Consider the following 13,759-nt stretch of genomic DNA (forward strand, 5'->3'; position numbering starts at 1 on the left):
GGCATCTGTCCAATCACAGCCCTTAGTGACAGCCAGTGTGTGGAACTTTCCCAGATGGGATAATCCTGGGGCTCTGTTTCAGCTGGCCAACTGCTCAGAGACCCTAGCCCACCCTAGAAGCCAGGTTGGCAAGGATCCTGGTTTCTGTTTTGCTTGACCTTGAGTGAGTTGAAATATTGCTCTCAAACATCATTTCTTCATCCATTCAACATTTAGTGTGCACTTGCAACCTGCCAGTTACTGTTCTAGGCAGAGATGTAAACATGATCCAGTTACCCAACAAAGAATTCACAAGCTGGTGTGCAGTCTGCTGCTTTTGCCATAAACTATAACACAGTGTGGAAAATATTATATTAACAATATAAAAAAGACCTGGGTAGATGGAGGGAAAATTAATCTATGGGCCACACTTCCTTTCAAGCGCTGACTCCATTTTGGGTGGTCACTTGGGTGGTTGCCATAATATAAATAAACATTGATGATGCCAGGCTATTCTGGCTCTGTCTGAATGGCACCCCATTTCCTTTCTCCGCAGGGCAACATAACAAAACAACAATAATCATTAGCTTCTTTTTACTGAGATAACCGTGCAGATATTTTTAACCTATGTTGGCTTTCAACAGCCACTTTTTGACCACTACTTATTGAAAGGCAGACCCAACTTTTAGTTTTACAAAACTCTCTGAAGAAGAGTGGGCTGCAGGGAAGTAGGATATAAAGAGACCTTTCACGAATGACCTCGGGTGGGTGGATGGGCGGGTAGTATAAAAGCAGTAGATCTGAAGTTAGAACACTTTGGTCTAGTTCCAGTCTATTCACCAATTAGCCTAATGTCCCTGGGCCTCACCTGCAAAATAAGGACAATGACAGCATTCATCTTTTGGGTCAGGGTGAGAAATTGATGAGAAAATGTACACAGAATCCTTAGAATGCAAGGCACAGCAGTGGTGGTGAGGACAATAGGCTCAGTGACTCTGGGACACTTAGGCACTCTGCCTCAGTTTCTTCGTCCACAGAATGACGGAGTCTCATAGGAACATTTGGAATTCTGTCCAGCAACAATTTTTGAGCATCTTTCACGTTGGTGCCACACTGGGGATTCAGAGAGGGGCAAGGCCTGCCCCTTGCCCTCCAGAAGATCACCACTGGGGAAGGGGACACACACAGGCACACACATGAACACAGATGACTCTAACAGAATGCAAGACCCCAAAATGCTGCTAGGTTCATGACTGTGAGTGTTCAGGGAAAGAGGATCCTGGAGAGCTTGATGGGGAGACAGTGTTTGACCTGGGCTTTGAAGAGTAGGTAGAGAGGGATTGTCTTTCCCTGCTGAAGGACACTTTATCGGCAGGATAAAGGCCAAACCCTTTAGCTAAGTGCACCAGGTTCTTCATGATCTGGCTCAGCATCCTTCTGCTGCTTCTCTTCCAATATTCCTCCCAGTGCTCCTCCTACTGTGATACTTTCAGTACCTGGAATATAGTACCTTCTCTTGTGCCCATCTTTGCAAATGCCAGTTCTTTTGCTCTGTAACTTCCTTGCCCCTCCCTCTGCTAGGGGAGGGGTGCAGCAGAGAGGAGAAGCAAGGCCCTGGGGTCAGACTGTAGGGATCCAGCCTAGCTTTGCCCCTGCCTGCTGGTGGGGCTTCTTCTGCTGTGTTACTCATCTCTTGGTGAGTCAGTGTCCTCGTCTGCAAGATGGGGATATGGTATATGAATAGTGCCTGCCTCAAAGGGTGGTTGCGAGGATTAAATGAGGTAATATATGCAAAGTGCTGGCCAGGTGGGCCCACAGTAATCGCTGAATAAATACGAGCAGTTGTGATAAACACCCTATGCCTGGCTTCCTCCTGCTTGTACTTCAGGTGTTCGCTTAGTCATCACCTCCGCTCGGAGGCCTTTTCGGGCACAGGCCAGCTCCTAGGGCCCTGAGGTGCGCTCCCGTTGGCACCTCCTCCTCCACAGAAGCACGGACACCTGTCACCCCTAGGTATCCCGACAGACTGCAAACCTCCCGAGGACAGACAGCGCTAGTAGACTGTGTTGGCTGCTGGGAGGGACACATGGCAGGCACTCCATAAATCCTGGATGACTGACAAGGGGTGAGCGTTCCAGTGATGCGGGGAGGCGGGTTGGTGGTGGGCCGAGGAGGAGCGTGAGGGTGAACGGGCAGGTGGGCTTCGACCCCGCAGGCAGGAGAGAGGTCCCGGGTGTCCAGAGCTCCCAACCGCCCCGGGACGACCCCGGGCGGGCGCTGCGCCGCGGGAAGGGGACACGGCGGGCCGCCGGGGCTGGGTCTGCGCCCCGGGGAGAAAATGCAGGCGGACGGGTCCGTCCCGCGCGCGGCGGCCCCTCCCCTCCGCGCCCGCCCCTGCCCCCGGCCGGCCCCTCCCCTCCGCGCCCGCCCCTGCCCCCGGCCGGCCCCGCCCCTCCGCGCCCGCCCCTGCCCCGGGCCGGCCCCGCCGCAGCTCGAGCGGCTACAGACCCACCCCGCCCCTCTGACCCCGCCCCCTCTGGCCCCGCCCCCTCCGCGCCGGCCCCGCCCCCTCCAGCCCCGCCGCTGCCTGAGTGGCTACCATCCCCTCTGACCCCCGCCCCCTCTGGCCCCGCCCCTCCGGCCCCGCCCCCTCCGCGCCGGCCCCGCCCCCTCCAGCCCCGCCGCTGCCTGAGTGGCTACCATCCCGCCCCCGCCCCGCCCCTCCGGCCCCGCCCCTCCGGCCCCGCCCCCTCCGCGCCGGCCCCGCCCCCTCCAGCCCCGCCGCTGCCTGAGTGGCTACCATCCCGCCCCGCCCCGCCCCTCCGCGCCGGCCCCGCCCCCGAGCCCGCCCCGCCCCCGGCCGGCCCCGCCGCTGCCCGAGCTACGGTCCCGCGCCGCCCCTCCGCGCCCGCGCCGCCTCGCCCCCCGCGCCCTCCTCGCCGCCTCCGAGCCGCTGTGGGCCGCACCGCCCGCGCTCAGGGCGGGCTCGGCGGGCTTTTTCCGCCGGAGCAGCGCCGCAGCCCGCCAGCCGCCGGCCGCCGACGCGGGATGCTGCGCTCCACGTCCACCGTCACCCTGCTCTCGGGCGGCGGCGCCAGGGCGCCCAGCAGGCGGGTGAGTAGCCCGGGGGCGGGGAGGGGGGGGCGCCCGGCCGCCGCGGGGTCCGGCGTTGGGGACGCGCGGGACCCGCCCGGCCTCGATCTCCCGACCCTGGACCGAGCTCCGGCCGGCCCTGACCCTTCTCTCAACGTCCAGCCAAGGGCTCGTGGGGCTTAGGGGACTTTGTGGAATTCCCAGAAATTTCCTCTCCTTCCTGCCTCCTCTGTCAGGCCACGTTTATTGGTGGCATGAGTTTGAACAGCCAGGGGGAAATGCCCCTACCTTGAGACTCAAAGGTAATGAATGTCTTTAACACCCAAACTTGCCTCCTTTCAGCGATTAAAAGAAAAGGTCACTCGTCCCCACCGGTGATAGAGTAAGTGGCTCTGGAGTGAGTTTAGCCAAGGCGCAGGCTTCTCCTTACAACATAGAGATCAGCAGCTGGCCACCCCGTGCCCCCTCCAGGAGCCCAGTGGTGTGGGGCTTGGATTTGTGCAAGCCGCTTTCTTCATTCTGATCTCAGTGCAGCACAGTGGCAGCAGGGGTAGCCCTGGAAGCCCTGGAAGCCCTGGGCACCATGTCCAGGGAGGCTGCCCTTTAGAAGCGCCCTGTCGCTGTTCCCCTTGTTGGGTTTTCCCTCACCTCTCCAGGGGCTCAGTGAAGGATGCTAGGCACAAGCAGGTGGCATCATCCCCGTTCTGGTATCTCTTCCAGGATTAGCACCTCAGCACACTGCCAGCGCCTTGGCTTCTGGCTTTTTAGTTCATCCATTCCTCAAAGTATTCGTGATAGTTATCATTTGGTGCCTCTTTTCTGTGGTTGAGACTTCTCTAATCATGTTCCCCAAGTTTTAGCTTAAACAGGTGCTTAAGTCCAAGCCAGGACCCCCTTGGGCACTCCGGACTTCTAGTCTTGTGGACATCCTGTTTGTATTTCCATACCTCAGCCAAGTGACAAGCGGTGGCCTTATGTGCTGTCTTTCTTTAGCTCTAGAAGAAAGGCATTGCGTTACTCTTGGGTGTGGGCGAAGCGATGGATTCTGCGGGGAGTGGGGGCGGGCGTGTGTGTGCGTGTGTGTACGCCAGACACATACAGTTGACAGAACTCTGATTGTCCAGTCATTAGCTTTATATATTTTTTAAAGATTTATTTATTTATTCATGAGAGACACAGACAGAGAGAGAGGCAGAGACACAGGCAGAGGGAGAAGCAGGCTCCAAGCAGGGATCCTGGGATCATGACCTGAGGTGAAGGCAGGTGCCCAACCACTGAGCCACCCAGGCGTCCCAGTCATTAGCTTTATAAAGCAAGATCCACATCAGGGCCAAGCGAGTTTCCAACTATATGTAGTCTGTCTTATTCTAAGACAGGCATTTGCCTTTTTTCTATGGAAATTGTGCTCAGTTGGAACACAGTTGTGATTGAGAAAGAATGAAGTCACTGAAAAGCCAGCCTTGAGCCTGGATAGGGTCATGCGCAGGACCAGACTGCATGAAAGTGTCAAGTCTCCCTCCAGAGATGGGCAGCTAGAGCGAGTGGATGCCGATGTGACTAATACACTACATAACCTTTCTGTAGATTGTTTTTCCCAAATGTTTACTTTCAAGTATTTTTTTAGTTGTAAATGGCACAGTGGACAGACTATTGAAAAGGCTTTGCCTTCTGCTTTTTTTTTTTTTAAGATTTTATTTATTTATTCATGAGAGAGGCAGAGACACAGGCAGAGGGAGAAGCAGGCTCCATGCAGGGAGCCCAATGTGGGACTTGATCCTGGGACTCTAGGATATGCCCTGAGCCAAAGGCAGATGCTCAACCCCTGAGCCACCCAGGCATCTCTGCCTTTTGAATAGGACAACCAAAGTACTTTGGGCTGGAGAGGTCAGGGACCTGAATCAGACCATCTGAGACTGTTTTGAGCACACAGGTACTGGCATACTTGTTCAGGAAAGAAGTCCTAGGTTCCCTTTACGATTTCCTCTGCTCATGATTTGCAAATGCCACAGGTCCTGTCTGTGTGGATGTGCGTGGGGGGCAAGGTAGGAAGATGTGATCTGTTGACTGATTTTTTTTAAAACAACATGTATAGATATCCTTCTGGATGATACAAGGCTGGGCATTGGGGTCCACTGTACCCATGAAGGCAGTTTTTTTTTTTTTTTAAAGATTTTATTATTTATTCATGAGAGACGCACAGAGAGAGGCAGACACTGGCAGAGGAAGAAGCAGGCTCCCCGCAGGGAGCCCAACGTGGGATCAATCCCAGGACCCTGGGATCATGCCCTGGGCGGAAGGCAGACGCACAACCACTGAGCCACCCAGGCACCCCTATGGAGGCAGTTATTGTCACAGACTACTATCATACAAAGTGATGGTTGTTAAAGTGGGGTACAGTGTTTTTCTTGTTTTATTTTTATTTTTTTTTAAGATTTTATTTATTCATGAGAGACACAGAGATGCAGAAACACAGGCAGAGAGAGAAGCAGGCTCCCTGTGGGGAGCCTGTTGCAGGGCTCGATCTCAGGACCCCGGGATCACAACCTGAGCCAAAGGCAGATGCTTCAACCACAGAACCACACGTAGGTGATGGTCTTGAACAAGAACATGCTAGTGATCAAAATAGCATCTGTTTTATCCAAAGAGCTTACCAAATTAGGGACTGCGGGAGAACCAGGCCGTGCTGGTCCAGCTATTCAGACAACTAGAAATGGTGGTGACAGCTGACATTGAGCAGGGAATTTTCTGAGTCAGCCACCCGGGGTGGTGTAGCCAGACCAGACTGTCACTGGTCATCCCTTGTTCCGTGGCTGCCACCTACAATTTGTACTTCCTTCTTATCCGAATCATGTCCCAAAGAAGAAAATTGGTGGGGAAGTAATTTCTGTCAGCTGATAAGCAAAGAGGCATTTGTGGATGCCAACCAGCAGGGTTGTGAAATTAAAAAAAAAAAAAAAACAAAACCTACCTTCAAGCCAGTTGCAAAACTAAAAATAGTTTTATCTGTAGCAACAACAGGAAGATAGATTGGCTGGAGAATAACAACAGACAGAATGATGTCCTTAGTGAATGGGGGAAAGCATTTAAAAAAAAAACACTTGAATTGCTTCATGATTTTGAAGGGAATTTTGCACATCAAGTTAATCCCACGAAATGGGCCTTTGAGATGAAAGGTCAGTGGTGTGGATAGGTTGTGTGTGTTGAGGGGGAAGGCTTCACACAGCCAAGTACTTTTGGTTGAGTTGCTCAGCTGGGGTGGTGAGAGACTTAGATCTGTCAAGGGTTCCCTCCAGCACCACGCTGTCCTGATAATAAGAGATTTTTGGCTGGTATTGCTGGTATCATGGCCCCTCAGTGGCTCATAAAAAAAAAAAAACAAACTAGAAGCCAACCCAAAAAGGCCACAGGATAGCACTGTCTCCTACCCTGCTCTTAGGGCTATTTCTTTCTCTCTGGCAAAGGCTTCCTCTGTCAAAACCCAGTTGGCCTGCCGGGCCTCACTCCCTAGCTAATGCACACTCTCCTTGGTCCCATTTTGGTCTGGTTGGCTCAAAATAAAGAGTGTTCCTTAGCTGGCCAGTGAATGGGTCAGACAGGTATTTACCCCACTTCCTTTTCACAGAAACACGTGTGTGCACAGCTTCCCTAGAGGTGGGCTCTGAGGAAGGGACATGGCCTTGTGGGACCTCAGGGCCTGGTAGGAGGAAGTAGCACCCAACTTGGTGTGTCAGAGGTGGGATGAACAGACCTGGGTCCTGGGGACTCTTAAGGAAACTTGATTTCCTCAAGACTGCGACCCCGTGGTGGTGCTGCAGAGGGTATGGAGCGGGATCCTGGCCTGTTTCGTGTCTTCAGTGGCCTGTGAGAGGGCTGCATCTGTGGTCCAGGTCACAGTTGTCTGCACTGAATGCCCACACCTGAATGAGAGACCCAGAGGCCCAAGCTTCTGATCACTTGGGAAAGCCTTTCAAGTCAGCCTCAGAAATTGTCTAGTTGTGCTCCAGGAGCTGTGGATCCAGGGTGAACTAACCAGAGACCATGTCAAGAAGCTTCCATCTGAAACACTTGGAGCAATTGGCAGCGTCCTGGTCTTAGGGCTGCCTGTGGCAAGCTCCCCCAGTCTAAAACTGGTCCAGTGGGCTATTTCCCTCTGTTCAGCTTTAGGTGAGTGCTGGTTTCCTAAATTTCAGTCATCCTGCTGCTGATTCTCCTTAGTACTCCGAGACCGGAAGGCCCTTTCTAAAATGCAAAATCTGGTTAGGTGATGTCTCTGCTTAAGGAGCCTCCCTGCTACTACCAACAGCAAGTGCAAAATCCTTATTTTAGCTTCCAGACCTTTCTGATTTGGCCTTCGCCTTCGTTTTCCCCCTCCCACACTTTTTCAAGATACTCTGAATTGCTTGCCATTCCCCAAGGTTTCCATGCTGTTCCTCGCCTCTCTCATGGTTCTTTAACAAAGGGTCTGCTCCTCCAGGAGCCTGTCTGAGCTCTCCCCTTCCTTGTTTCCCTAGAGGCCGGTGCACCCGGTCATTGCTTGCATCAGCTATGATTAACTATTTGAAGAGAGGGGTTAGGGCCCAGCATAATTGGTGCTTAAAAAGAGGAGGATGCCACTGAGGTCCTAAAGAGGCCACACTTCACACCGAATTGGCAAACAGGAAACCAGGAAGAGAAGCTTGGGATAAAGCCATCCCATCACCCTTGGCCCACCTGGACAGGAAGCAGGTGACAAATGGATGGGAGTACTGGCCCAGGTGAAGAGTTTGATAGTTCTGGGAAGGCCTCCAAATAGTCCAGTTGCCTCATCCTGTTGCACAGGTTGGAGCTACATTCCTTTGGTTAAGTCAGTGGTTCTCAACCCTGGTTATACCTAGAATCACTGACAAGCTTAAAATACCTATGCCCAGGCCCCACCCAGGCAGTTTAAATGAGAACCTCTGAAAGTAGAGAATAACACCAGTGTTTTTCAGGAATTTCCTCAGGTGATTCTAATGTGCAGCCAAGAATAGGAACTACTTCTTTAATCATTGCTGTCTTCTTACACTTCCTTGGGAATACAGACACTCCCGGGACAGTGCTCTGGAAGGTCCCTTTGGCTTTGTGAAATGTCAAGGTGGTGGTGGGGGCAGAGTGGGCGGGGGGGCGGGGCGGCTGCCACTCCAGGTCACACTGGTATTTGTGTGCATTCATTTATTTGCATTTTCTGTCTGCATGTTGGCATTCCTGAGCACATTGTGTGCTTGTACAGAAATGAGCCAGTGAGGACAGGAAGGAGAGGTCACTGTCCTTATATTTATGAGTTGTGTCTGGAGTCAGTCCTGACATAGGAAAGAGGGGCTCTAGAACATTTTACACCACCTACAGAGTCCAAGTATGTAGATTAGCTACTGTCTTTGGGGCCATATTTGGCCCTCCTGCCTTGTTTTGTATCCCTCTGTGATAATGATTTTTACAGTGGCCTGTAAAACCTAAGTATTTACTATTTGGCCCTTTACAGAAAAGGTTTGCCCCTCTCTGGTGTAGATAATCAGTCCTGTAAGTTCAGGACAACAATAGAGCTAAGAGGCCTACTCTACATGGGGCATGCCCTGTTGCACACAGCCTGACCCACATATTCCAGAGACTTTATGCTTGTGCTGAGTAGAATGTGGTGTCTGTGCTCAGAGCCACAACTACATGAACCACACCTCTTGTTGTTAGGTGGAACTGGGCAGGAACCCACAGTCACAAAGTGGACCAGGCCTTAGAGAAATGGAAATGCATTTGGCTAATTTCCTTAGGGAAATACATCATTGTATACTGATTAGCAACCGCCTAACCCCACCCCCTCCTTGGGTCATCTTCTCCACCCCTTTTTTATTTGATGATAGTTTTCTCTTGGGTGAACCCATATACTGAAGCTGAGAGCATGATGGTATGTGGGTTTCCAGATTCCCCCATAGATGGAGATCTAGCCCTCTACCTCCACAAAGGGGGAGGTGGTCAGAAACAAGGCCCCAGAGGACCTGCCTAGCTCCTAGGTGCCCTGAATTGCAGACAAGGGCTTGGCTGTGTATGTTTTTGTGGAGGAGGCTTGAATACTATCTGCCCCTCCCTTGACCTCTCTCCCAGAGGGGTTGGTTTGAAGAAAGTGGAAGGCTCTCTGGGGAGTTTCAGATATAGTCACCTTACTGTGTTTTAGTTCAACCTAAAAAGAAACTCATACTGACATTTAATTTACTGAGCAAGCAAGCGCCTGTTACGTGTTGATACTATGCTAAGCCCTGGAAGGGCAACGAAAGCAATTAAAGTACAAAGTTTGCTTCATCTCTCCCCTATTTCCCCCCCTTCCATCCGTGTTGTAATGTGTGGAATGTAATAGGAGGTACTCAATAATTGCTGTTGAATCACTGAACTCAGATTTGAGTGTTAGTCCCTTCCTCACAAGAGCTGAATGACTCCTGATTGTCTTCCACTAGAGACCTTGCTTCTCCATCAGGCATTTGTAGCTTGTTAGAGTTTGGCCCCTACCCATTTGTTTTCTTCTCCCACTCTAGTGTAGGCTGCAAGCCCACTTACAGTTCTCAGAACATTCTCACATCTGTGCCTTTGGCCAGCCTGGAGCAAATGCCTTGCCTGGTAGTTGTGTGCTGTATTGTGATGATGGATTCTCCAAACCTTAGTGAACCACAAAGTCCTTTTTGTCCTTCTATAGCCAGCTCAAATGTCATCTCTAGGAGCCTTTGATATATGTCCCCCTTGCCCCCCAGTTAAGACAGTTCCTTTCATATTCCTACTCCTTTATAAGGAGTGCGGTTCCACCATGCCTTAATCACTGAGCTACCCTGCCTCTCAGGACCTTATATTGGTTATGCTAAGTGTTCTTATTTGCCTTGATTGGGTATATTTTTGGGTTCTGAGCTCTTGGCAACATGGCTGTTTCTTTTTTATCTTGGTACTCTCATTGCCCTTAAAGGTATTTTATTTTATTTTTTAATTTTTTACTTATTTTATTTTTATTTTTAATTTTTTTTTCCTTAAAAGTATTTTATAAGTAGTAGGTGCTCTGTAACCTAATGATGACATACACTGAGTCCACCTTCCTGCTTTCAATCCACTGGAAGGGACCCTTGCATGTAGGGACAGCTAACCCAGTAGCTGTGGTGTTCAGGGAAAGTAAGATTCAGTTTTTCTCATTGTTCAGAACATAAGGCTGACCCAACTGCTGCAGGAGTCCCTGGGAATAAAATACTCTACCTTCCTCAAGTATTGCCCAGCTTAGGCTGCTCTGGGTATTATTATCCGAGTTTAAGGAAACCATGGAGACCAGTATCATAAAATGCTCAGAGAGATAAACAATGCTGCCTTGATCTTACTCAGTGGGAAATTTTCCCACGGGAAGATTTCCTGAAAGTGAATGAATAAAAGGAGGTTAACTTTACCATGTCCACCTAAGTGGGTACCTTCAGGGGTTACTCTGTGCTTCTGTTGAGGAATTCAGAGTGTTTTCTAGACCTCTGGGTTGTTCTCTTTGCTGCTCCTGAGGCAGCCCTATGGACCTAGGAAAGCTTGATCTGTTGCTCTCTCTTTTCGATACAGTCTCTCTCAATATTTATTATTGCTTTTACTGCTATTATCTTTATTTTTTTAATTTTTATTTATTTATGATAGTCACACAGAGAGAGAGAGACAGAGACACAGGCAGAGGGAGAAGCAGGCTCCATGCACCGGGAACCCGACGTGGGATTCGATCCAGGGTCTCCCGGATCGTGCCCTGGGCCAAAGGCAGGCGCCAAACCGCTGCACCACCCAGGGATCCCCTGCTATTATCTTTAATTTAAAAATTTACACATACTTGAAACAGTTGGAAACAATGTGAGAATCCCACTATACAGAGATAACCATCACTACCACCAGCTGGTATGTTTCCTTAAAGACATTTTTTTTCGCCCATAAACCTATGCAGATTACTAGAGTATATTTAAAAAACAAAAAATAGGGTTATTATTAACATTTTTTCTTGCAACTTTCTTTTTTTTCACATGACAACACATTTGGCCATCTTTTTAGGAAGGCATCTGATCCTCTTCAATGCTGGATTTAAACTGTGTCTGTGTGGTTCATCTATCAGAGGGCCAGCACTGATGAGAGGATGCTGGCCCCATGTGTAGCCCGTCCTTAAAGCACCTCTAATGACATGAGAGAACATTTACCACAGGGGCCTGAGTGTGGCCTCAAGAACCCGCTGCAATTGCCAGATAGCTTTGAAGGCAAATGTGTTATTTTACAGGTTCATTTTATGTTAATTAATTATCTAACACCAGGTAAAACTGGTGGTTTAGGGAAATATTTTCTGTTTATCCTGTGGCTTTGTCATACCCCAGGGTATACTTGGCTCATTGTTGAGTGCTGCAGGAAGCCTGTTGAGGAATATCAAAGTACTGGGTGGACAGATAAAGAATTGTCTCCAATAAGGGAGGGGAATATTGTACTTTTGAGGGATTGGACCGATGGGGTGCCTTCTGGGCCTTGTCTCCTCTTCAGTCTTTAGTTTATTCCTAAGATTACTGCTATTAAGGATTACCCTTCTAGACCAATCACCCTACAAAAAGTATCACTTACAATAGATCTGTTGATCAAATTGATATTATCATGGAAAGTAGTAAGTTGCAGGTATATTAATTTGCTAGGGCTTCTGTCAAAAGTCCCACCAGACCACTTGTACACTTGTGCAAGTGTGTGCATCTATTTACCCATGTGTAGGTACACGTGTGTGTATGGAATGGGGTGTAGGAGAAAAGCACTTCCTTTTCTCTGCAAAATTATGCTATGGATTAGATCAGCCTATACAGAAGATTACTGAACGTCACAGACTTGGATTGCACTCCAATGCTTGTGCAAATGCCAGCTGGTTTCAGCGAGTCCATGTGATCAGAGGTTTGCCTTTCTCTGGAGGAACTCGGATTCTCCTTGGTGCTATTACCTGTTGACTATGAGAGCTACCTCCTAGCTGGAATAGGTAGTTTGTCTTTGGCCAACATGACTAGCAGTTTGTCTTTGGCCAACATGACTAGCAGTAAGCTTTGAAGGTTTGTTGCAAAGTTGGCCACATCAGAGGCAGTTGTGGCTCCGGGGCCCTGGGGGATGAGGCTGGCCCAGAGGTGAGTGAAGATGGAGTATGATTGCAAAATCAGGTCATTTAGTTGAAAGAGCTGGGGTTTTAAATCTCGAGGAGAAGAGGTTCAGAGGAAGGAAGCCTTTGTAGGGAAAAGAGAATTGGGTTGTCTTCCCTGAAGACAACCCAGGGTCCATTAGGTAGGAGTTCAGAGGGAACACATAAATTCATCATCAGGAAGTTGGAAGTACGAGATGTCTCAAAGGGAGGTGACAATGTATGTGGAAGTACTCACACATGTTCCAATGGGCTCTCTTACCTGCTTACCTGGATGCAGGATGGAAGATGCCATCCTCAGTCTCTGCACCCTCTTCATAGGCTGGCAGATTGGACTTCAAAGGTTTTTTGCAATCCCATCCCATTCTGGGTGTCTGGGCTGCAGGGTAGTTTTGCTCAGAGGTGGCTGTGCAGATGAAGTTGCAGGTATATTAATTTGCTAGGGCTTCTGTCAAAAGTCCCACCAGACCAAGTGGCTTAAACAACAGACCTCTATTATCCCATAGTTTTGGAGCTAGAAGTCCAAAATCAAGGTGTTGGTAGGGTTGGTTCCTTGTGAGGCATGTGTGAGAACAATCCATTCCAAGCTTCTCTCTTCAGCATGTTCACTGGTGATCTGCCTATAGTGTGTCTATCTTCAGGGTTCCCTTTTTATAAGGACATCCCTCATTTTGGATTAGGACCCACCTTGATTACCTCATTTTAACTTAACCTCTCTGAAGACTCTGTTTCCAAATAAGATCACATTCAGAGGTGCTGCTGGGGCTTAGGGCTCCAACATAATGCATTTTAGGGGGACATAATGTGGTCCATATCAGGGACAAGCAGCACGCCCATGAGGCAAGCCCACATGGCTGCAGCTGGGTACTCTGTCTGCTGCTGGGACCCTCTTTGGGCTTTTCTGGTGGCCTGATCACTTCTCCCTGGGAGGTCACAGCAGGACCAGGCTGTGACATTAGGGTACCTCATTGAAGTAGAGTCAGTGGTTGAGCGTTTGCCTTTGGCTCAGGGCGTGATCCCGGTGTCCTGGAATCGAGTCCTGCATCAGGCTCCCTGTGGGGAGCCTGCTTCTTCCTCTACCTGTGTCTCTGCCTCTCTGTGTTTCTCATGAATAAATAAATACAATCTTAAAAAAATTTTTTTTTTAAGAAGTGGAGTTCTACAACATTTCTCTTTGTGTGATTGGCTTCTTTCACTTGACATAATGTCCTCAGGGTTCACCCATGTTGCAGCATGTGTCAGAATTTCCTTCCTTTTTGAGTCTGGACAATAGTCCATCCTGTGCAGACACCACATTTTATTTATCCATTCAGCCATTGATGGACATTTGTATTACTTCCACGTTTTGGCTGTTGTGCAGAGCACTGCTATGAACATGAGTGTGTAGACTTTCATAAAACTTTGTGCTTATGCACACGCATGTCTGTTTGAGAAAAATTCAGCATATGGTCAACAAGAAAGCGACTCCACCGTCCGATCACCATGGTGTATATTTTGACCTCTATCCGCCTAGCCGTATTCTGACCTAAGCACCTG

At 49.6% G+C, this 13,759-nt stretch overlaps 1 protein-coding gene across 2 annotated transcripts in view; it reads left to right on the forward strand.

Annotated features, from left to right (window-relative positions):
- The first annotated feature begins 2,832 nt into the window (after positions 1-2,832).
- The window catches only part of MYZAP (myocardial zonula adherens protein), an 86,349-nt gene continuing 75,422 nt past the window's right edge, over positions 2,833-13,759 (forward strand). The window contains exon 1 of one of the 2 annotated variants that reach the window (XM_025999158.2): positions 2,833-3,093. In XM_025999158.2, the coding sequence (XP_025854943.1) occupies positions 3,028-3,093 (66 nt within the window). In that variant the 5' untranslated portion in view covers positions 2,833-3,027. The remainder of the gene's footprint in view (positions 3,094-13,759) is intronic. The other variant, XM_072738631.1, reaches the window with a different exon arrangement.

Source organism: Vulpes vulpes, chromosome 15 (genome assembly GCF_048418805.1).
Source record: "Vulpes vulpes isolate BD-2025 chromosome 15, VulVul3, whole genome shotgun sequence".
In the NCBI taxonomy this organism is placed as follows: domain Eukaryota; kingdom Metazoa; phylum Chordata; class Mammalia; order Carnivora; family Canidae; genus Vulpes; species Vulpes vulpes.